The sequence below is a fragment of the Python bivittatus genome, unplaced genomic scaffold (genome assembly GCF_059951505.1).
Source record: "Python bivittatus isolate LINGU-HERP-01145 unplaced genomic scaffold, Pbiv_v1 ctg000080_np1212, whole genome shotgun sequence".
Lineage (NCBI taxonomy): Eukaryota > Metazoa > Chordata > Lepidosauria > Squamata > Pythonidae > Python > Python bivittatus.
Genome location: NW_028277035.1, coordinates 9744342 through 9769409, shown reverse-complemented (window position 1 = coordinate 9769409; position 25068 = coordinate 9744342). Strand labels below are relative to the sequence as shown.

Below are 25068 nucleotides of genomic sequence, written 5' to 3'. Positions count from 1 at the left end.
GACGTTGCAAGGGAAGTCAGGGAGACAAAGTTTACCCTTTGAAAAGCAAATGGTCCCTTTTAATGGTCTTGTTGATACTTTGATCACTATCTTGCTTATGTACATCCTGCCTGTCAGAGAGGCATACAGTAAACAGGGACAAGTGGGTAGGTGGGGGAACATTTTATCACTGTTTACCCCAAATAAGAATCTCTTTGGGGAGGCATTACCTGTGAAGGAGGCTCAGGTCCAATAAATGAAGCACAGCAGCAGAGCTTTGTCCAGACCCTTCAAGCAAGGATAAGAGATGATACAGATTGGGCTGAAGTATATCAACCCCATGGAGGGGCCCAGAACAGATTTAACTTCTGAAAAAACACACAGGAAAGTAGAGAGCAGTTTTAGAATGGATATCCTCAAGGACAGCCACTTGGGCATCACACAAGGTAAAGAATGGTCACTTTAAATGGTCACTTTCAAGGAGCAAATATTAAAACAACCTAGCAGAGTCAAGTGAGGAGGTAGAGGGGGGCAGATAATTCATCCAGGTCTCATCTGTCTGTACCGGTTTGTCAAAGAGTGGCTTGAGAGCCTGACGGGCAGACTCTTCACTTAGACTGAGCTATTACATGGCAAGTAATGAATGGAAATGACACATTAGATTCTGCTTACTGCAGTTTTCTGGGTTGACTGAGGGAGACTCAGGTTTTATCTGTTTTAAGGGCTGCTGAGGCAACAGATGTAGGTCTGCTATACCTGCATAGATGCTGGGAAGCTGTGGTCAAGATGTGACTTACTTCTCCCAAACGTTGTGCCATGAATGAAGCACCTCAGAATGTCCTGTAACTTTAGAAAGGGCCAGTGACTCAGAGGACAATGCTGGCTTCCGGGAACACACGTATACACACATGACTAGAGTGGGCAAAGAAGTGAATATGTTACATTTTTTATGCATTAGTACACTTGCAGTGCATTTGTCAATCATTTTGTGTGTGTATGTGCAAATGAAGTACTAACAAGGTGTGGAATAGCCCCAGCAAAAAAACTCTTTTTTTAACCTTATATCGTTGTACTGACAAATAAGAACTGTAAAACATGTTATGGTTTTGGAAAGGGTCTAAAGAAATGTTGTTTGATAAATAATGTAGATGATGGATATGTCTGTAGATAGTTGGAAGAAGAAAGACGTAACTAGTTCCAATACTGATGGTCATACACTGGGCTTAATATACTGGGCTGCACTATATTTTTTCTCTACCGCTGAATTCAGATGAAATGGAGCCACACTATTTGTGGTCCAATATTATTCATACTTTTTTTCTTGCCACAAGCAAGAGAATTGTTACAGTATTTGGGGTAGCAAGAACAGAATGATCCTGTAGTAAATCTGCATTTGGAAAAAATGTATTTCTCCCATTCTTTCCTTACAGCTGTGACAACTTTCTTTGTTAGAAGCAAAAGAAATATGGTAAATAATCTATCTGGCTTCCAAATCAGAATGATACTTGGCATTAAGTGCTAACATTGTTTTGAATATAACTTCCATTAAACTTTCTATTTTTAACATCAGGCACATCAGTGGGTGAATGGCCACAGTTAACCCAGTATATACTGTTGCCAGTATTTTGGGAATGTCATGTCTCTTCTGCCTAAATGTTTACTCACCATCCCTTATGTTATTATATGGAAATCCCCACTTCCAAGTGGGGACAACCTTCAGGAGTGTCAGTAGGGGCTTAGCTAGGGCCCATTTTCCTTTACTAGAAACTGATGGTGTTTCTTTGAGATGAGCTCATTATTATTTCATTTTATATCCAGCCGTTCTGACCACTGAGTTCAACATATATGCAGGCTTAGTATAATAGAAAAGTTCCCAGAGTTAACTAATCATCTAATGCCTGCTCCCCATCAGTGTTTTTGAGCAACATAATATTGTTGGGATTTCCTGGCATAACAAATTCGCTCCCCCCCCACAACAATCATTCCCAAGGTACTAAATGCAGCCTAGGCCTCCCCACTTTGCCCTCACTATCCACAGAACCCAAGCCTGTTTAGCATTATGTTGAGCTCATAGGGAGCACCTTCAGCCAATCTCTATTCTCCATGAAGCCAAAAAGTCTTGGTGCTCTTCTGGCAAACCCTAAGGAATGTGTTATCTCAGCAAGTCCTGATAGTGTAGCAGGCCAGTAATATGGCATCTGAAGGCTTTTCTCCAAATCTGGGATGAATCAAATGGAACAGGAAGATGAAGGGTGTAGCAGCCAGTCTGTTTAACACAGAATGGTCTCATTGGAACGTGAGTTTCTTCTGCTGCAGATACATTGGAGGGGGGGTGGGGAAAAACTAGTTTTCAAGGGCAAGATGACAACAGCAAGTATTTGGGGTAGCATGAACAGAATGATCCTGTAGTAAATCTGGATTTGGAAAAAATGTATTTCTATGGTAAAATGTTATTTACCATATTTCTTTTGCTTCTAACAAAGAAAGTTGTCACAGCTGTAAGGAAAGAATGGGAGAAATACATTTTTTCCAAATCCAGATTTACTACAGGATCATTCTGTTCATGCTACCCCAAATATTTGTTTGCTGTTGTCATCATGAGAGAAGCGGGGCCAAGTTCAGCAGCAAAAGCACAGTAGATGTTTGAGCAGGATGGCACTGAAAATTAACTCACTTTCTCCTTTTCTCACTTCTAGAGCAGCCAACCTTTTTGCTGTATAAATACCCACCTTTCTCACCCCCTCTCCTGGTTTAGTGGGATGAAAGTTGAGTCATCTCTTAACCAATGAAATACAATAGTTATCAATTGCTCATTGTCAGATCTTGGGAGGCATTGCTATTGTGTACTCAGTGGTTATCTCTATGGAAAGAAATCCTTTATTTAAAAATTACAGAGATGAGGTCTTTTGAGCCAACCCCAAACCCACCATAATACATTTTGTAACAATGTAATGGTATCAGGCTTTTGAAGAAGTGGACTGTAATCCATGAAAGGTTGTACATGGGTACACATTTGTATGGCCTTCTAGATATTGCCGGACTAGCATTCCCAGGAGACCCCAGCTACCATGGCCAATAGTAAAGGATGATGGAAAGTGAAGTTCTACAAGGCCTGGAGGTGCACGTTACCACATGACTCTTGGTTGTTTGTGTTGTGATAGACTAACTAAGGCAACTGAATATTCCCCAAAAAGGAAAGACACACATAGGATATAGATAATGCCGGAATCATTCGATTCCAACATATTTCACAATATACAAGGACTGTCAGCCAAATGGGGTCACAAAGAACTTTGGAAAGCAAAGAACTCAGCAATTTTTCATCCTGAGCTGGCCTCTCTTTCTGGAGTTTGTTGCATATTTACTGGAAGCCAGCTATCCTAGCATAGTCAGAATAAGCAAATCCAAAACCCAGAAGCGCACAAGTTGCAGAAAGTCATGTTATTTGAGCAAATGAATAAATAGCAGCTCTTACCCTGTTGCCAAGAAAACTGCAGGGACTTGTCCAGGCAGTCGCCAGGAGTCAATGCTGACTCGCAGACGTACCCTGTAGCCTACACTTCTAAAGAGGTCACAGCTAACAACTCTTTCTAACAATGGCCCAGGTTTTCCTCCAGGGGGAGCACAATGACAACTGAGGAGCTGAACATGCCACCGGCACATCATCATGCTTTTTGTTCTGTTTGTTGTAATGTAGCAATGTTTGAGTAGATTTTGTTTTAATCTTTCAAAAAGTTCGGCTTATCAGATAAATGCATGCTATGATAGTCTAATGCTATGGTGGTTTTCCTTGGCACAGTTTAGCGCCCCTCCCCCCCCCATTCATACCAAGGGCTGCTGGCATAACATCCTCTCCAATCTGCTTTGCCATAGGGCTCTGGATAAGATATTTTCCTATCCTGTGTAGCAGCTGTTTGTTCTTAAGAACTTATATATAGATGTTGCTTCTTTGCTCCTTTAGGTACCAACCTCCCTAGCCCTCCTCTGCTGCTTTTCTAAGTTCACTGCTTTCCATTTTCTTGGAAAAGCTTAGCTTTCTTTTGCATGAGTGGTATTGGCATTGAACATTGGAGTTAATCAAGCTCAAAACTGTTTCCCCAGAATCTTTTATAATAACTGCAGATTCAACTTGCTAACACTTAGCATTCTGTTAACACATGTTACAACACTCTTATATTATTAAGTTGTACTGCAGAGAAACCACAGAAATAGAATGCATTCACGGATGTCAGCTGCAATGGTTGAATGCTGAAAATGAAGAGTAGCAAGTGAGAATCAAATGTAAGATTCATATTATCTTGTAATGCTTGCTTTATTTATAAATATCAAATTTCAGATACTGTATATGCATTGTACCTCTCTACACCCCCAAGAAGTTTAACTTTCAGCCAATTCATAGTTTTTTTATTTTTATTTTTTTCCTGTTTCTTCCTCCCATGATTCCAATCTGATATTCTGCCTTCTCCACCAGCTGGACTATGTTATTTTCATGAAATCCGATGGACATTACATTTCAGGATTCAAAATAGATTCCTAACTATCAGGAACATTAGCAGCAGTTGACACTTAGGTACAACAACCACAACAGGTCCATGAACAAGTCCTATACATTCACTACACAGTTATCAATCCTGAGCACATATTTTTGCACTTGATTGTTATTTACTCATCTCCCCCACCCCACCAGCTCTGTGTTTGTATAGCTGATACTAATAGCTCTGTACTGGCATTTCTATTTTGGTAGTTTCCCTCCTCTGCAGTACAACAGTAATATAATAATGCTATAAATTGCTGAACCACAGGTGTTAACTGAATGCTAAACATTTGCATCATTTCACGGGTAGTTTTTGTGAAGAACTCTGGGAAAATCGCTTTGAACTCTTAGCAAGTCAAAACCTACAAGAGTGAACCCACTTTTACAACAACGAGTGTATGCTGATCTATCATATCCACCCAGTTGCAGGGTCCTGCAAGTCAAACTGATATCACATCCACAGAATTTTAATTTTGCCTTTAAATAATGTGTAGTATCTCTTACCAACTGTATTTTCAGCTTCTTCACAGATGGAAGAATTGGTGTTACCTGACTATTAGAAAGAACATATATTGTTTTAGAGTAAAAGTATATCCTTTTCTTCTCTATCAGGTCACATATATTAGAGGCTGACTTGAAACAATTTTCATTTGAGGACCTGAGGGGTTCATTTGTGGGACAGCCTACTTCCATAAACAATGCACAATCACATCTACTGTACATACCACTGTTGGTGGAGATAGCAATTGTGTCTAGCTGTACTTCAAGAAAATCAAGATAAAGTACAATGGCACACCATATAACCAGACTGAGCAGAGTTTGGCCCCATTTTTAACAATAAGAAACAGCAGAAACAACTGTTCTCTGAAATAATATAAAAATGTTTACTGCATCATCTAAAAAACAGCTGTTGCTCATATATATTCAGAGAAAGGGAGATTGGATGATAACAAATTCAGGAAAAGTTGAAGTGGAAAGCTGTCGATTTTGTGATTTGTTGCCCATCTTATATCCTGTTATATCAAGTCTCTGTTCTTTCCAACAAATCAAAAAGGAAGGTTACTTAAAGATGAAAACTGATATGATCAACGCTATCTATGTTCATGATATTAATAAGATTTAGTCAAGTTTTCTTATCTTATATATAATCTTATATTTTCTGCTGTAAAAAGCCCCAAACTCCATATTGAGGAATCAGAAGTTACTTTTGGATATTCTGTCTATCATGCAGAGTAGGGGACATAGCATATCTTTGCTTCAAATAACCCTTTCAAGATGTGATCAGCTGCCTGCCTGGCTGCTCCCAGATCATGAGAATAATCGTCAGTGTTCCTAGGCAAAAATGCAGATGATTAGCCTGACTTGCTTGATCTCCCCAATCCTTCAAATATCTTTTGAGAAGCCTGCCCCTGGAACTTGGACTGGCTCACATCATCAGTGTCAGCCTTGGAGGTAGGCCAGACCAGGAAAACAACTCCACAAGTCCATATTTATTGAGATTGGCTATAGCAACAGAACCTTGAAAACCTGACTGCATTTTCCCTCCCTCCCTATACCTCAGGGAGGTAGGGTGGAGCCAGTCTGAGTCTCTTCCTAATGTTTTCCTTCTTTCTTTGACTTAAAGCATGTTTTTTTACAGGTTGTTGTAACTACTTGTGCATAGTTCCTCCAAGGTCATCGCTGTGACTGTTGATGATCAGAAAGGTGGACTCCCTTTCCCATTGCTGACCGCTGTACATTAAAGACAGGATTGTATTTATTTATTCATTTATTTATTTAAAAGATTTGTATGGCCACCCATCTTAAAGGGCAAAACCATAGAAACATAAAAACCATAGAAACATAAAACCATAAAAACAAAAAACAAAAACCTGACACCTCAGTCATCCCCTAGGGATGCCCCAACAACCACCCCAAGACACCCTCCCTCTCTGGGTAAAAAGCCAGGTCTTGATAGCCTTCTGGAAGGCTAAAAGGTTGGGGCCTGCCGGATTGCCAGAGGGAGGGTGTTCCATAAGGCAGGGGTAGCTACGGAAAAGGCACATTTCCAAGGACTGTAGATGGCAACATTTCAGGGAAAGGAGCTGGAGCATGCCTATCTGACCTGGTAGAACGAGCAGATACTTTCAGGGAGAGGCAGTCCTCCAAATAACCTGGTCCCGTGCTATATAGGGCTTTAAAGGTGATACCCAGCCCTTTGAATTGCACCTGGAAGGAAACTGGGAGCTAGGGCAGCTTGTGCAACAGAAGTGTAACTTGGGCGAACCTAGAAGCACCCAGCACTGTGCGCGCTGCTGTATTCTGGACCAGCTGTAGCTTTCAGGTGATCTTCAAGGACAGCCCCATGTAGAGCGCTTCCCAGGAGATTCTGATTTCAGATTCAGAATGAATTTGAGCTCCCTGCCAGTATCGCTGCCAGGGCTGAAAGGACCCTGGGCAATGTATGTGGGAGGTGGGGGGGGGGGTACCTATATTCCTAGATGTTCCATTCCCAGCTTATCCCTCTCCCCCCTCTCCCTTCTTCCCCTTCCCCTCTCCTGACACTCTCTCGTCCTTCTTCTCCCTCTCTATGCCTGGCACACTCTCTGTCCTTTTTCCATCACCCCAAAGAAAACAATATTCCATGGCTCCTTTCTTTAATTTCTTTAACTTTTAAAAGGATTTGGTCCATTGCAGAGTGAAGTTACTGTTGAACCCAGCCCCTCTGTTTCTCTAGAAAGCATCTAAGGGAGTAGGCAGGGAGAAAGAGGAAAAAGAAAGGGGAGGGACAAGAGACTGCTGCAAAAAGATACAAGGGCTTCCAAAGTGAGAAGACTTTGGGGTATGCAGTCCTAATAGCTGCATACTATTATAACTTCTTCCTGTTAGAAAACATGGCTATAACATAATTTCCTATCTCCAGATGCCTTTATTCTCTCTCAGAGACCATGCGCTTGTGCCTGTCCTTGTAGTGTCTGAATTTCTGCAGTGCTCAGAACAGCCCAGAGCTATACTGCCTGAGCTTTTTCACTGTAATCTGAAGGGTTTGTGGATGGAAAGCTTCATTATCTGAAGTGCCTCAAGAATCTTGTGACTACCCAAGTATTTGCTGTATTGTTTGATGCCATATCAGGATGACAAAATATTCTTTTTAAGCCAGTTTGAGGAATATCGAATAATTATTCATTAGATGAATAAATCCTTCTTTAAAAATGATTGCATCATATTCAGTATTTAACCCTTCCATGTCTGCCACAGTATAAATGGTCTATTGTGCTACCCTTCAATTATTTACAGATATTCTGACTGGTAAGACCAAATACCTATAGAATGAAATGGAAGCTTATGAGGAAATTTAAATACTACTTGTGCAAGGAGGCAAACACGAAGAGTTGGAGAAAAACAACTATGCAGGGTTTTTTCCCCCATATTTGTCAGGCAGCATTAAGCAAGCTGTCAGATGGTAGATAAATTACACTGAACATAATGTCTTTATTCTACAGAGACAGTTAATCCAATTAAAAAACCTGTGCAAATCACTGCCAAGGATGCGGTATGGCATAGTAACCCAGCTTCCTGCCTAGGCTGCAGTGCATTTGTGGACCAGACCAAGATCCCCAAACTGAATGATGATCAGGACTCTCAAGAACAGTTCCTTGGCAAGTCTATGAAAGAGCTGAAGAAGCTAGCAAGGGAAGGCTGTTGGGCTAGAAGCCATACCCTGAGGGCAGAGGCTTACCAGCACATTATCCAAGAGATACCATGCCGGCTAATGACTCCTGATGCCTTTGTCTATAGAGATGTTGCCAGCAAGTTATTTGGAGACCAGAATGAAAGCTTCGATCCCTTGCCTGAATTCCTGGCAGGAAGCATCATGCCCGAATACTGCCTCACCCCAGAAGGGATAATGGCTCTGAAGAAAATACTTATCTGCATTTCCAATCTGTACCCTGATATCACTTACTGTCCTTTGCTCCCAGCTGTGACTGCCCTGATGCTCCATTATAGCCAAGACGAGACCCAATGCTTTGAGCTTACTTGCCGACTCCTCTCCTGCAAGGCTCCCCACACCTCCTATATAGACCACTCCTTCCTGGCTCATGAGGCCTCCTGTATGACCTTTGGGGACTTAGCCAATAAGCACTGCCCAGCTGCCCACCAATTGATAGCAAGTTCATCAGAGAACATCTTTGAGGTGTACTCTGAGTGGCTGGTATGGCTCTTTGATGATCTTCCCTTTAATTATGTCATTCGCATCTTTGATGTGTATCTCCTGGAGGGTCAAAAAGTCCTCTACCGCATTGCTCTGGCACTGCTGAGGCAATACCGGCTCTTTATGACATCAAGAGGACAAGAGGTGGTTGACATCAAAGGAAGCTTACAGGCTTTCCTATGGGACATTCATGAATACTTGGCAGCAGACAAGCTTTTAGAGAAAGCATTTGGCATCCGACTTTTCTCCCGCAAAGAAATCTGGCTTCTGCAAATGGCTAACAGGAAGGCTTTGGTGGATAAAGGAGTAACAATGGTGCACCACAGGTATAAAAACCTTCTTTACTATATTTTCAGGCATGTCATAACATTTCGAATTACTAGAGGCTGTACAATACAACTGGAAAACCAACACAACTGTTTAACTTCATGCAGAGTATTTTCCGCCTACCCTATCAATCACAGTAACATATGCCTTCACCCCATAGAGAGATCCTAGACTACAAGTCCCATAATTAGTCTGCTCTAAGCACCAGCAGTTCATAAAGGCTTCATAATGTATGTTGGATAATCCTGCCAGTAGTAGTGGCCAGGCTTGCACCTTTTAGAGAAAGCACAATAACAAATTTGACCCATGCTAGACTTGTACCAGCTTTGGAAAAAGTGTTGAAATAAGCAGAAGGATACATTAATCATAGCCTGGAAAGCAAATTGGTTTAGATTCCCATGCGTTTAAACAATCTCATATACAATAAAAGTTGGGACCTACAATTTCTGTATATGGTTTAAGCCTTACTGTGTTCTACATTGCTGAGATAGTATATCAGAACATAAGAGTAGTAAGTGTGGCTATTAAAACACTGGATGTCTGTCATTTTACACAGTAAAATTCATGTGTAAAACAGTCATAAAAATGGTGAGTCACACTTGATGGAAAAGAGTAAGGAAATACTGGAAATATTATAAAAATAGAGAAAAATGTATTTAAATCCTGAGAGAAGCTGTTATGTGGAATAAAGCATAAAGGACTTCGTTTTAGCCCTACTTCATTGCTAAGTCTGAATTATAGCACATGTGCTTCCAAAGCTCATTCCTGAGACAGCAGTTACTTTTCCATTAGACTATACAGAACTAATATAAAGATCAGACCCTTAGGCTTCAGGATCTGCCCCACACAAAGCTTGGGTGCTGCTCCCAGAATCCCTCCAGTAGCTGGAACTGAATAATCATATTAACAGTATTTAATTAATAACTGGAAGGCTGATATAAAAAAGTTCCCTATGAACTAAGACTAGTCACTCTGACTGTCTGCTGATGAACCCACCACATTCATTCATTCATTCATTCATTCATTCATTCATTCATTCATTCATTCATTCATTCATTTATATGCCACTTTTATATAGCCATCCATCTCACACAAAGCGACTCTGGGCGGTGTACAACAATAGTAACATTCTTATCCTGTTCTCTGTTTTTATTCTTATTTTATTAGTAACATGTGTTTTACTTTGAACTCTGGTCTGTGACTGCAGTAAGTTATATCTAATTAATGGGTTTGTTCTGGTCCTGCCCCACTTCCTCCTGGCCTTGTCCACATTTTGGAGTATGGCTGCCAGCATGCCATTAAAGGTTGAGTGGCCTGAAAAAGTTTGGGGGGCACCAACAATGTAGCAGAACCTATCTGCCTTTCAGGTTGGTGGCTGTTCTTTTGAGTAGGACATATATGTGTGGGCAGTTTTCCAGATCAATGAGGTGGATATTTCTATCCATTGGCAGGATGTGTCGTGCTTAAAATCACCTCTAACATCAGATTAAGCATCAGGTCCTGAAACCCAAAAACTTTTATGATCTGTAAAATAAACTTAATTTCAGTGTTGGGGACAGTAGGCTGTCTAAGGTAGGTTATCTAGTTTATACATGTAGGTATATATGTGTGTGTGGGCGGGGGGAGGGAAGTATTTATAATATGACAGCTTTCATTGAAACAATGAGCAACCCTCTTAGGACAATTCTGCTCTGAAGAACCTATGATATCTTTTGCTTCGCCCAAACTATAAAATTCTACCCAGAAGGAATATGCATTTGTTAAGTGTAAAAAGAACAGGGAAAGCTGAGGACCAGCAGATCACATGCCCATCCTTGCTGTAAAATAAGTCCCAGTGTTTATAGCCATTCTGTATCCCACACCATGACAATTACAAGGTGTAATATATCAGCAGCTGTTCCTGCTGGTTCTGCTAGATAATTATTTGCAAAGAGTGCCCTCTCTATCCTAAAAGTCAATCTCTATGGAATTATAGTTTGATTAGAGCCTCTCCTTTTTTTTAATGTTGCACAGACAACCATTCCACCTCATTGTGAATGCACATAATTTTACTTCCACCATTGTTACGGCTCAGGAAATGCGCATTGTGTGGTCCTGGATCCCAGAACGATTTTCTTTATACTCACCGGTTCTCTTATTCTCAACGTCTGAAGATGGATACAGTTTGCAAAGGTAAGGCCATATTTTCAAAGCATGTCCAAAATAAGACACTCCTCAAAGCAAACAATAAACTGAACAAAGCTATAAAAGTTTAGATCAACTAAAGAATTAGCACAAGAAACCAAATAGAGCATTAGAAACAAAAGCATCATCTTTTATAAAGTGATACCATGGGGGGGGGGTAACCTTACAGAGATCATAAAATTACCATGTTTCAAGTGGCCAAAATCAAGCCACATGAAGGCTTAGTCGAGTATTCTAATGTGGTCACTATACTGATGTGCTTAAAAACTTAACACTTTAGATCAATTGTGGATGTTAAGTTTAATTTTTATCCATACAGTCCACTTAAGTGCTTATGATACTGACACTGCAATTGGTCTTGGCATGGCCAGTACTCACAATGAATAGACAAGGCAGTTCTTGATTCTCATAAAACAAAGCAGCGTAATGACCTTGGGAAGCTTACCGCAAAAAAATTAAAGATTGGGTTAACATTCAGAATAAGAATGATGGTTCCTGCACCTCTCTTACGTTCAACTAAGGGTTAAGAACTGTGTGATTCTTAAATGCCACCCCTCTTTTGCTGCTGACTCTAGTATTTGGGAACTCTTGATCTTTTGGAGTAGAAGTCTTGGATTTTAGCATAGCCAAAAAACTGCAGAAACTATGAGAGTGTATGAATCCAGTCTTTTAGGTACAAAAGCATAGAAAAGGATGCCAAGGTGACCGATTCATTACACTTGGGGGTTCTTAGCATAGTGTTGGTGGACTCCCAAGCTTGAGAATATGCCTATTAAGACTGTTGAGTGCTTCAGATTCAATCTCCAGAAAGTGCTTCACAGCATGCAGGTGCATGAACACGATATTTGTCTGCAACATCTTAAAACAGTTGTTCCAAAGCATTTCACAAAGATAAGATCCAAAGTGCTGCACAGCCTTAGTGTCTATCTCCTCTCTGTCTACTAAACAAATGATAGACCCTTGTGGAATCAGTATGGGCTATGAAACCTCCAAGCCATATGCTTTCCAATTTGGATATTGGAATATTTGCCCATCAGAAGTAATTTCCATGTTTCACAATAGTCTGCTGTAGAGTGCTCAGATGGTAGCATGGGTAAATTACTTTGGAAATGTACCCTTTGGCAGAAGAAGCAGTTAGAAAGCTGCCACTGAAATCAGTATCTCATTGCTTTCTTTTGAATGATCTTAATCAGCACGTATTAAGGACAAATGGGGAGAACAGAGAAAATGTAGGGGTAGGATCTTTAATAATTTCAGGTGCTTTGGAACTTTCAAGTTTGAAAAATATAAAATGAGACACACACACTAGCTGTGAGATATTTTTAAAAACAAGTAATATGGAGATTTACCACAACCAGCTCTTCAGCTGTTGGGTATTCTTCAGGATTTTATCTAGGGCAGCCTTCCTCAGCCATGTTGGTACCAAAGCTCCCAAAATTTCTGGAAAGCATCAGGTTAGAGAAAATTAATCTAAATTAATTATAACATAAGTTAGTCTAAAATTAATCTAAAAATAAAGCTCAAGAAGTTGATTATATTGGAGCATGTGCTCTGTATTTGTGTATAACTGTTTTACCCTTCTCCAACCTCAAAGTCTCCCAGAACGGCTTACAAGAGATTAGTAAAATGACAATAATCTCTAATTTCAGTTTTCAAATCTGAAACAGATGACACATAGGGCAAAGGGGGAGAGAGAGAGAAGAAAGAAGCAAGCAAGTAAGTCAAGGTCACCGTTCTTAAACCAGCATATTCTTGTTATGATCAGTTTCAAATTGAAATATTCAGGAAATAGCTACTGTTAGATGTGGGAAGGAAGGAGCTGACAGAACTGATCTCTCTTCCGAGTTAGTAGAACAACTTCCTCCCTTTTAGCCTGATGGGATGGACTTTTCCCGTGCTTAGGTTCTTATGAAGTAGCACTTCAAAGAAATTTCAGTGAAGCACCCCTTTGATGTAGCTCCACAAAGCAGCAGCTCCCCAGTTGTAGGCACATATCAGAACTGCCATGCCATGAAGAAATAGCCTCTTTTGTGGCTTTCAGCAATCTTCTGCAGATGTGAATCTCCACCAAAGCGAAGTAGCTCACCCTTACTGCTCTTGATTGGTGGTATCAAGGCAAAACACCTTGCCTCTTCACAAGAAACCACTGCCTTGAAGCAAATCACTCCAGTGATCATAGTAGAGATGGCTCAGTAAAAGGAAATGGTACTGTTCTGCACAGGCCTACCTCTTATGCTGCCATTCAGAAAGGAACCAGCTGGGAAGAGGGCAGAAGCCAATGAATGAATCAACAGTAGCAGTGCTTTGGGGGGTTGCCACCAAATTTGTAATTTCTTAGCCATGTTTTGAAAGTGCATTTGTGGAAGTGCCTGAAAAGACATGTCCTGGTAATGTCAGAAGACCCATTTAGGTGTGATTAATGTTTTGGAACCCGCCCCCCTCCCCCTCAAGGATCTTCTGTGCAGTTCACACATTCCATATAACCAACTGGCCATTTAGTCATGGAAAAGAAATGTGCCTTCAGCTGTTTTCTAGCCATTTTCCTATATGTATTTTCAAAATAGAAAGGAAATATTTAGAAATCCATGTACAGTGGAGTGGTACTTTAACAACAACCAGTTGTATTAGAAACAGCCCAAGGATATGATGGGAGAGGTGTGAAAAGTTCTCATGCCCTCTCGAAAGATGAATCTGACTAGAGATCCTTAATGGTGTGAACATTACAGCTTGGGGCATCCAATAGTCAAGGTACACCTACACTGAAAGTAACACTCTTTTTACAACCACAATTAAGCTGTGTGATTTCAAGCCTGGGAATCTATATCACGATCCTGCATGTGCCATGGAGATTATGATGCATTCAGGTTTTATGTGAGCAATTACCTGCTTCACTGAGCAAAAATTATGGCTTCCAAATGTCTCCTTTGCAGTTATTACACAACCATGAACAAAATTGTTTCATTATTGTTTGTAGATGTATGTATTGTGATTTTGTATTCTTCTCGCTACATTTTGTTGCTTTTTTGTTTTTTTGGAAGTTGCCCAGAATCACCTTGGTTGAACTTGGCGGCCACATAAAAGTTTTAAATAAAGACAGAAATACTGGTGTGACTGAAGGAATGGCTTTGCTAATCCTCTTTTATGGGTTTAACATAACAATAACTTGTTGGCAGTCATTACCAGCTGCTATTTCTGCTGGCATTTTATGTAGTCATGTCAAACCCAAAAGCAAGAGGTGCTCAAATATAATTCTCTGGAAGTCCAAAGGAGAAGAAGTTCTATACAGGTAGTCCTCATTTAATGACTGCTTCATTTAATGACCATTTGCAGTTATGACAGTGATGAAAAAGTAATTTTGCAACCAATCCTTGCATTTACAACTGTGCAGGTCTGTAAAGCAAAGGAAAGCTGAAATAAGATCATAAGCCCAGTCATGGTTTCACTTAGTGACCGCTTTGCTTAGTAACTGAGTCTCCAGTCCCAGTTGTGATCAGTAAACGAGGACTACCTGTATTTGTTTTGCAGAAGCCTTATTGGACTTACGCATGGAAAGCAAGAGTGACCTCTTGACCATAAGAAAAAAACCCAATCTTCATGTTAGAGCAATCTACTGAAGGTTCCAGGTTCAATTTTCTTCCTTTCAACATCAGCGATCTTAAAAATTCCCCCTCCTAACCCAGGCACATAAAGCATCATGAGGCTTAGTTCAAGGGCAGAAGAGGTGTGCCAGGGCAGAGGTGGGAACTCTGCTGCTATCCAAAAAGAGGAAACAGAGATGAAGAAAAGGAATGCTTAGCTCTAGTAGTGATAAAGCTCTTAGATAAATGAAAGGCTCATTACAGCAGTATCAGACAAGTAGTGCTTCCCAACATCTCAGCACCTTCGCATTCAAGTCAGTCCCACTAGGTAGACAAGACCAGAAAAGCAGCTCCACAGGAAGACTAGGACTATACTTTATTGAGATTGGCTATAATAACAGAATCTTGTAAATCTGATTTTTCTTTACCTCCCCTCCTTCTTATACTCCAGTGAATCAAGGAGGCATCTGTCTGAGCCACTTCCAAATATTACCAAATATTACCTTGTTTCCCAGGACTTAAATAATGTTTCAGCCCCCTTTGTCTATGGTAACAGTTCTTGCATATTTCCCTCAAAATCACCTCCCTTACTCTCTACATTTGGCTATATTACTCCTGGCAGAGATGTCCCTCTGTCCTGATTCAAAGGATGGTGTTCTGAGGACACCACAAGGAGCTTAAAGACAGTAGAATGGCATATAGAAGATCTGTAGCAGAAAAATCCTGTGTGAAAAATGGAATTTGTTTTATGGAGTACGTTAGTACATGGACCTGAGACAATGTAAAACACGCAAGGTAACTGGATAACTTCTATTTCAGAGCCTGCTTGGTTTCCACCTTGTTGTTTTTCTCGCTCCGGGCTTATTAATAAAGCACTAAGAATAACATGCTCCACTGTTCAATCCATCTCCATCTCAAAGCCATCAAGGAATTGCTTTCTCTGCCATTAGCAGGGGACTCATTTCATCCCATTTCTTTTGCTTCCTACAGGTTTTATTCCTGCTGTGAGGGCTCTGAACCAACTTTACTGTTGTTAAAAAACACACTGGGAGAAGTAAGTGATTTAGTTCTGAACATCTCAAAAAATTCTGGGCAGTGGGATCTTCCACCTATGGGGCTGTAACAAAACAAAAACTACCCAAAGCCACATGCAACACGTGTATTCTGGGCTAAAAACAAAATTCTGTGCTTAAACCACAAGCATGCATTCATTTATTTCTATGTAAAAAGGATGCATAACCCTCTCAAATGTTTACATGCTAAGATTTGTTAAATCAGGAATATTTTTTGAAAGAATGCTGATGGTGGAGGTAAATAGATGCCTGAGTCAGAATGGTGCCTAATGGAGGATGGAGGAAAGACATGGATTGAGAAATACAGGGAAAGATAAGAGGCTTCATAAAACAATCAGGAAGCTTTCACATATGACTGTTCTTTGGGGATTGTTAAAAAAATCATATTGATTGCCAAGACAAAGAATAATGTGGGGGGGGGGACCATTTAATCAATCAATAGAAACAAAGAAATGAATGTGCTCCTATCAGAGCCACTTTCAAAGTTAATAATTCGTATACTGTATATCTATTTTCTGCCGGGGAAGCATTACAAGGACTGTTTCACCAAGTCTGCCACCAACTGTGAGCACCAACTACTCAGTAGGGAATTGCAGGCAATTCTTATATGACACACATTTCTTTTTGATTACAACTTTATATGGATAGGTGTACATCTCAGTCTCAAATATACACTTAGAAGCATAACACCTGGGCAGATTCTAAGTTTAGTTAGCTTCCAACTAAATTTACAGTATGAACATTACAATGCTGGGTTACTGAGAAGAGACTGTTTCAGGTAAAGAGCCTTGTCTCTGAACCTTCTCTCAGTGCGCATTGCCTGACATCTGTTTATGTCTTTTGGATGCCAGAGAAAGACCTGATTTTGTTTTGCAAGACTTTTCATCTCCAGTGTTGTTTTATGCTGCTGCCTTCAACTGCGCAGCTATTTATAGTCTTTGGTTATGCATTTTACTGATCGTTTTTTAAGCCTTTGTTGCCTGGAATTTTATGTATCCTTTACTTTGTAAGTCACAGTGGAAACATGTGTTACTGAATGATGGAGCAAAACTTCAGTGGATTAACTTGCTCATAACTGCTGCCCTTAAACTCTGTATCCATCAAAGGGGGATATCACATCCTTATGCCTAATGTCTGCTCCAGGGTGCTCTCATAAAGTAAGTGGAAGATGGTGATAACATGTTATTAAATTGCATCTCCACATTTCTTGATGGGCGACCCTATCTCTTCACTGGATTGTTTGAATACAGTAAGAGTTAAAGAAGCAGGCTTCTGTGATCAGACATTTTCTTGTGTCTTTTTGATCATCACAAAACTTTATGCAGTGCTCACATCTTACTGTCTCCCGTTCAGGTGTGTGGAGCATTTCTTTCCTCTGACTGGAATGAAAGGAAAAAAAGTGGAGGAGCAACAAGCTTCTTTGGCACAGGAGAATGTTTTATTTTCACAGTAAGTTTAACTTACTTCCATGGTGGAGAATATATCGGTTTTATGAGTACTTTCTTTCAGTTCTTTTTGTACATTGGTCAGACTGATCTAAATTTGACCACCAATACTAACCCCTCCCCAAGTGTATGATGAAAATTAGGAAATAGAACTCACATGCATTTTTGGACTTCAGGTGAGCCCTAAGTCGGCAAAGAACAAAAGCTGTTTCATTATTCCAAAATAAAACTGTGTCCCTGAACATCAACTCAGTCTGCCCCCTACCAACATTACTGCATTGGATTTTTCTATAGTCACCTCCTGTTAAGTGCAGTAGGGTACATGTTACATAGCCCTCCTTACATACATAGAAATTGCTTGGCCCACTTCACTAGCTACTAACCTAGTTGATTCTCCTGAATCCATAATACTTTAGTATGTGGTGGGGAGGAGCAATTATAATGTTCCAACCTTGAAACAGGCCATTCTGACCAATTTAAGCTAAAATTTAAATATTAACTAAAATTGCAATTACATGCAAATATAAATGAAACAGAAACAATTCTATTTTTTGTCTGATCTGTGCTCTCTTCTTGGGAAAGGGCCCTCTACATTCTACCTAAAGACCCACTTCTCTGCCTAAGACTCACTAACCACATGCTGATACCAAGATCTCAATCAAAGTCTTGCATTAAGAGGCCATGTCTTAACAAGACAGAGAACAGTGTTTTTGAATGATGTTTTCAGCAGCAAGGGCCACAGGGGATGTGACAATGATGCAAGGTTGGAATTTTTGGATAAAGTAAAATGGGTCACTATATATATTTGATAACCCTAAACCATGCTATGGTATGCCATCAAAATTTGGTGGTGTAACATCAAGGGGCCAAGTGCAACGTATAGACCGTGCATATCTACTTTAGTGCTTCCTATTCTTGTGCTGTGCTTGCCAAATGTACTATATGATATTCACAGTTAGGATATCTGTTAGGGTTTTTCTTAATCTGGTATACATCACAGACACAAAGGCTGCATTTGTTTTTTCCCACAAAAAGTGTTTTATTATACAAAATTAAACTCCTATTCCTTACTTCTAATCTTAATGCTAATTCTATGCTTGTTTCTATTTTCCTAAGTCTTCCTATTACTATAAGTTTACAATTATTTCCATCTTATTTAACCTATAAATGTCTCTCTCTATATTCTTTTTGATGTTCCTATCTCTATGTTTGTAGTGCTATGTTTTCCTATCTTAACTATTTCTTAGCTCTTTAAACCTTACTTTTTCCTCAGGTCTTCAGCTCTTGTAGCCAGTCTCAGTCCATTGCATGTGAAAACCCATTTGCTCCTCTCTCTAGACTCATGATGGACTTTTCTTTCCCCAACACTCACAGTCCTCTCTTTCTGGAGCTGGTTTGCAGAGCTCTGAATCTGGGCTGCTGCATGCAGTGGGCTTGCTTGGGTTTGCAGACGCTGGCCAGGCTCTTTTCCTCCTCCATCTCTCAGCCAGTCTTGCAGCTCCAAGAATTGCAGTTTTCTTTTGCTGTCTGAAGACTGCTGCTAAGGTGCTTGCCTTTGTGTCAGAGGTTTCTCTTTCCCACTTCTCTGATATCTTCCTGGCTTGATTCCTTTCTCGCCTGACCCACACCCCTGCTTGATTTCTGATCTATTTTATGGGATGAACGGTCCAATTAAGGAAAGGGTTGGGGGTTTTTAACTGTCCTTTTCAGGCAACAAACTCTGGATCCCAGGAGGGAAAAGAAATGCTTGCTCGCTCTGGGTGGTGAGTTCATTCTTCCACAACATCCCTGACTGAAGTTGTCTTTTCCTGAAAGGTCCATCCTGAAATGGAGCGATATGAATGGGTGTTCATCAAGAAGCCAGAACAAGTTAAAGCTCTACCTTGCTCCCAACGCCAGCGTTCTCCATCTCCCTTTTCTCTGGAGGGTCACAGAACAACCAGCTCAAACCACCTCACTGTACCAAAGTTAGAAACAATTAAATACCGTCTCTCTCCTTTCCTGGCAATTAGACACTTCAAGTTGCCTTCCAAAACAGCCTCCATGTTTATGTCTGGAAGCCAGGAAGGAATTATCATAGGTAATTATGAAACTACAACATTGTGGATAATGTGTAGATCTAAGTACTATACAAATTTCTGGCACCCCCTGCCCATAATCCCCAGCCCAAATGTTCTTTAGATGCTGCTTATTTAAGAGAAAAATTCAGCCACAGCTGAAATGGGATGATCGCAATCCATATCTTGGGGTAGGAAGGACACATAGGAGAAGGCCAATATAGTAAATGGTCAAGATGAATTTTTGGCAAGGTTGTCCTACCAAAGCATATGAAGGGGAAATATTCATGTGGAAGCAGTTATATAATAATAATCATCTCAATATGTTAACAAGCGGGACTTGTAACAAAACCCTTTGTTCCAGGTGTATTGCTACATTTGCTTTTTTTCTGTTTTCTCTTTTTCCTTCTTCCTCAATCTGTTACTTTCCTTCCACCTGTCTCCTCTGTGTACCTTGTTCTTGACTACTTTTCTCACTCCTCCACAACATCTCACACACTTGGCCTTGTTTTTTTCCTCTCGCTCCTAGCTCTTGCTTCCACCTACTCCCTTTCATCTAGCATTGAACCAGCATGTTTGTCTGGAAATCTAAACATAGCTAATATTGCAAGTTACTTGGCTGACTTCTGACTATTTTAAATGCTTCTAAAATATTTCTACTACTCTCATCTTGCTCTTTAAGGGACCCACTTTGCTTATCGATTTGCTAGCAGGCCCTACCTGAATTCAGCATTAGAAGAAGGGAAAGCAAACGAAGACCCTTTCCAGATGTGAGAACAGTGTAAATCTTCTCTGGGACTTGGAAGCTAAGCCTATCTCTCAGCCTAGCTCCTGCTCCAGAGGAAACGAAGCAAAGCTTTTTTTTTTTTTTTTGTTAGGTGCCTGGTGGTTTCTTATGGGCTGGAACTCCCACCTTGCACCTTGTCTCACCTTCCAGATCCTGGGATCCTCTTTCTTGGTAAATGACAAAGTGCCATCATGCTTGGCCCACTGTCTCCTGTCTTCTACGGTTTTACCAAGAGCTGGCTTTGCCAGGCTGCCTCTTGTTCAGCAGCCAGTCTATTTTCCTTGCTGTGAAAAGTAAGTGTGGCAAGGAAGCAGCAAAAAGGGGCACTGGTCAACACAAGGAGGGGAAGGTGAAACACTTGCTGAGCACACACAGGGGCATGAAATTGCTGCTTATAGTAGGGCCAGCAAAAATAGTGGTCACATGAAAGAGGTTTACCTCAAGTCTCATAAAATTTGAATTTTCAAATAGAAAAGAAGTTTAAAAACATAATTCAATGAGAATTAACTAAGTTCAGTCTTTTCTGTAAGAAGTGGGTTGTTTTGAGTTTCACTGAAAAATTAAGCCGCTAATCAGTATATAATGTTGAGATCTTACTACCCCAGAATTGAAAGAACAGGGCCCAGCGGCAGCTATTTTATGAGTTCAGTTCATGAATTGACTTTAGCTTTTCAAGTTCCAAATGCCCTTGGATCTGGCTAGCTACAGAGCATCTTTTGGAACCAGTCCAGTTATCTCCTTGCAGGATGTTGGTGCTCACAAGGGCATAGCACTCTCCTGCAATCCCCCTAAGTTGGATTCATATATCATATTAAGCCACAGTATGATTTAGTTGGCTTTGATAAACCTGCCCCATTGTAGTTTGTTACGAACACTGTCCCTAACTGTGAAAGGTATCTACGTCTCTTGAGTTTTAAAATTCATTTTCAAACACTTTTTAAAAACTTGGCTTTGTAGTTCTACCATTGTTTTAATGTTTTAGGATGATTCTATAAAGTGTTGCTTTATTTATATTTAATTTGATTTGTGGGTGACTTCATAGAAAGATGGTATATAGATAGCTGTAGGTAATTACAGATATATAGGAGGAGACGGATAGTTTTGTTGTGTTAAGGATTAGCTGAAATCCTTAACCAAAGTGCAGGCAAGAAGCCGTTCACTGACATCAGGCAAAGCTCTAAGAAGTAACAGACAACATACACATAAATCCATTTACTAGCTTAGCAGGGATGGTATAATAATCCTTGGTTGCTTACATTCAGCAATAAACCCACTGTGTGCATTGCAAAATAAGGCCCTGATAAAGACAGAGAACTTTGTGCTCATAGATGATGCGGTGCTGTTGGTCACTGATCGGCTGTTCAGCAGGACATACAGCCAGAGGATGCTCTACTGTTGACGGCAGCCACAAGGAGGCAACAGTACGCAGCCATATTAGCAAAGATAATATCAAAACTGTATCATGTATAATATACAAACACATGCCTAGCCAGTTCATCTTCAATCTTCAGTCTAAACTGTTTAGATGCAAGTAACAGGAAAAGAGAGCAATGGGCGGTATCTAAAACTCTGTTCCATAATGTGGTGAGAAAAATGTCTTAACAAGCCATGTTGATTTTTCCTAGGGGGAGGTGGAGGCCAGGCTCTGTATATTGATGCTAATCTGAATCATGGAAGAACAGAACACTGTGAAACGTTTGACAACCCTCCTCTCTGCCAGCAAAACTTCCAGGTGCAGCTGCTAGAAGTTTGGGGATTTCAAACCTCCTGATCCTCCCTTTCCTCCATGTGATGGAAACCTTTCACTGAGATTCCTCTCCAAAGCACTGCATATCATCAGGGGATGACTGAGAGTTGGATATGCAAGAAGCAAGAATAGATCTTTAAATATTTTGAGTAATTGTCCATTATTACAGTCTTTTTGGCCAGAATCTCTGGAGCGTAACAAAAGATACTAGATGATTTATATTTACCCTCAACTGTTCTACTTGGACTTCTGAAAGGATTAATTTTGAAAAAAAAAATGGAATTGCCATTGATCATATGCCTACTTACTCTGATTATTAGACAAAACATATGAAGTCAGAGGTTATCCAGAAATTTTAATATGTGGATGGTATGTGCAGAAATGGTCCCATGAGAGAACTAAAGAAGGGCTGAATTTAGGTATCAAATTGGCAGAACAGTTCCGAGATATACCTTGGCAACTGGCGCTCACTGGGACTAATAGAGTAAAGGGAAGGGAGACCAACAGTAGCAGTCGATTGATTTTAGTTTTGTTTCCATCTCCTTCACTGGTGAAAAAACTGAAGACACTTGAACACTGCAGTACAATTCTAGTAATGGGAACATTACTAGAAAATTGCCAATGTTTCCTCAACTGTTCATTTTTGCACTTATTTTAAAATGTGACACTGGGAAATAAGGGACAATAGTATTATGATATTTGCCTTTTATGAACTTGTTCTGCATACCTGTGCAACCCTGAGTCTGTGCTGTACACTCAAGATCTTATCCCTATTGTCACAACAAGACTTCAGAATGCCTTCAAGGTGCCAGAGAACTTCTTACAAAGGAACTAAGACAACTACTGAATAGGCTACTTTTTTGACTAAATGCTTTTCATTAGTATGGTCCCTAAGCATCACATTTCACGTGTTTTACATTAAGAAATGTCAGTAAAAGATTTCCTGTAAAAAAGAATGGAACTTTCCTTTCATGAGTTAATGCTTTTATATAAGAAATGAACATAGCACAGCCAGTCTGCCCAATTCACCTGCTTTAAAGATGAAAGAAAGTAGAATTGTCTTTGGTCTTCAGCTGATATTTCAGTTTCCTTTCAGGCTTCAACAATGAATAAATGTTGCTGAACAAACATGGCTCTTGTCATCAAAGCTGTGCATTTAAAAGAAAGAGCAGTATAGTATGCCTGCCAACTGACACTTGCAAACATCATTGGTATTCAAAATATAATAGCAGTGTATACAAGACTATTAAAGTAAATGCACAGAACATGTTGACTGTGTTGAGGAACATGACCTATAATAAGTTTTAGAGTCTATCCAATAAAACAGTGCTTTGTGGCACCACAAACAGAATGTGGCACCAAAGGAAAGTCAATTCTAGACCGTGAAAGTTTATTCCATAATAAATGGCTTAGTCTTTCAGCAGCGACAGGAATCTTTCCTGTTTGTTTGTTTGTTTGTTTTACCCCTGGAAGATTTGTTTGCTGTCTATTTTTATTTTTCAAATTGTAGCTCTTGTTCTTGTGCCTACTTTTGCCATTTACTGAGCACATAACTGATCAATACATCCCAAGGTGACATTTTCAGGAAAGCTGTAACAATACAGGAGAAAATGAACTATAACAATGTTGCAGTCTGTCTAGTCATAACTAAAGTCATGAAGACTTCATTGTTGTTAAGACTTTCATCCAGTGATAACTATTAATAGAGGAAATCCATCAAATGTGGTCTAGAGGAGAGCTCCAGGACAATATCCCAATAAAGCATCCATTCCAGTTCACCTCTGCAAGTAGTGGCCATGATCTCAATATGGTCATCCTTGAGCAGAAGATTACAAAGATCATTAAATTGCAAAACAGCTAAGCAGAAATCCACTGGGTGTGTTCACATAACAGGCTTATTTTAGTAACTGAATTAACCAATTTTCTGAGTTTGCATGATATGTTGAATTATACACTAACCAGACAAGTTTACACAATACATTGTCACACATTGACATCAAGATTAACACTACCAAAATTAGCATATTATGCAAATGCAGCCAATAAATCTTTATGTGACTGTTTAAATGTGCTGTGGGAACGTAGCTGCTACTTCCCAACACTTAAATCAGGAATATTTTGGGTTGAGAGTTTTAACTTGGCATTTTGAGTATCATTCCAGGTACTGGTCCAAAAAAATGTGGCCAGAACCAAAACAAAGAATTAAATTAATGCTTACAATTTTTCCATGTATTTATGTAATTCATGTAACTGTTCTTCTCTCCTGTCATATTAAAAATTACAATTTTTGTTGCATATTTACTATTTTCTCTATATTTGTCAGTTTCAGTCCCCACCACCATCACCCTAATGGAATAAGGGACTAGCTGTCCAACAGCTACTCAGAACTGAACTCATTGAATAAGCATGGCAGGATCTGCCTCTTTCCTCTCTAAGGCCAGATCTGCTCTGGTGTCTTCCCAGTTGTTTCATTCTTTCACATTATTTTAGGTTTGCAGTTATCAAAATGGAGGATGGGAGGAGGGGACATTAACCAAGCTAAAAGAACATAGGCACAGCCAGTGGCATACCTAGCATATTTGACATCTGGAACGGATCATTTTTTAACACACACACAAACTCACCTCTTCATTGCTGACAGCCACTTTGGTGTAGTGGTTAAGGCTTCAGACTAGAAACCAGGAGATGGAGTTCTATTCCTGCATTAGCCACAAAGCCAGCTGGATGATCTTGGGCTAGTCACTTCTCTCATCCCTAGGAAGGAGCTGGCAAGCCACTTCTGAAAAATGCTGCCAAGAAAGTACAGGGGGTAGTTGTCAGGAATCAAAACTGACTTGAAGACACAATTTTTTTCCTCCATCACTGCTGTGCTGCTGCTGACTGCCAAACACCTGATCAGCATGTGGGGAGCAGCAACCCAAGACCATACTCACTTCTAATGTCTAACTGCTGTCTTTGGCAGCACTGCCCCCCCTTACTGCCTCCAGCCAGGGCAGAGTCCTGAAGTGAGACCCATTCCATTCCTTTGGCACTGCCCTGGAAGGTGAATGTTCCCCTTTCTTCCTGTTAACATGTTAAAAAGAGATGGAAGCAAAACCAGGAGAGAAAAATCAATTAGCTTGCCTGTAACAATAAGGATAAGGGTAAGAATATTCAGTGACTTAG

At 40.1% G+C, this 25068-nt stretch overlaps 1 protein-coding gene across 1 annotated transcript; it reads left to right on the top strand.

Moving 5' to 3' along the window:
* Positions 1–235: 235 nt before the first annotated feature.
* On the top strand, positions 236–24156 carry LOC103054260 (TBC1 domain family member 24-like). The gene is made up of 7 exons (XM_007435557.3): positions 236–425; positions 7996–9031; positions 11046–11204; positions 15785–15848; positions 17221–17316; positions 19128–19392; positions 21782–24156. Exons 1-7 carry the CDS (start codon positions 287–289, stop codon positions 21925–21927), a joined length of 1905 nt encoding a protein of 634 aa, XP_007435619.1. The 5' UTR covers positions 236–286; the 3' UTR covers positions 21928–24156.
* Positions 24157–25068: the final 912 nt, after the last annotated feature.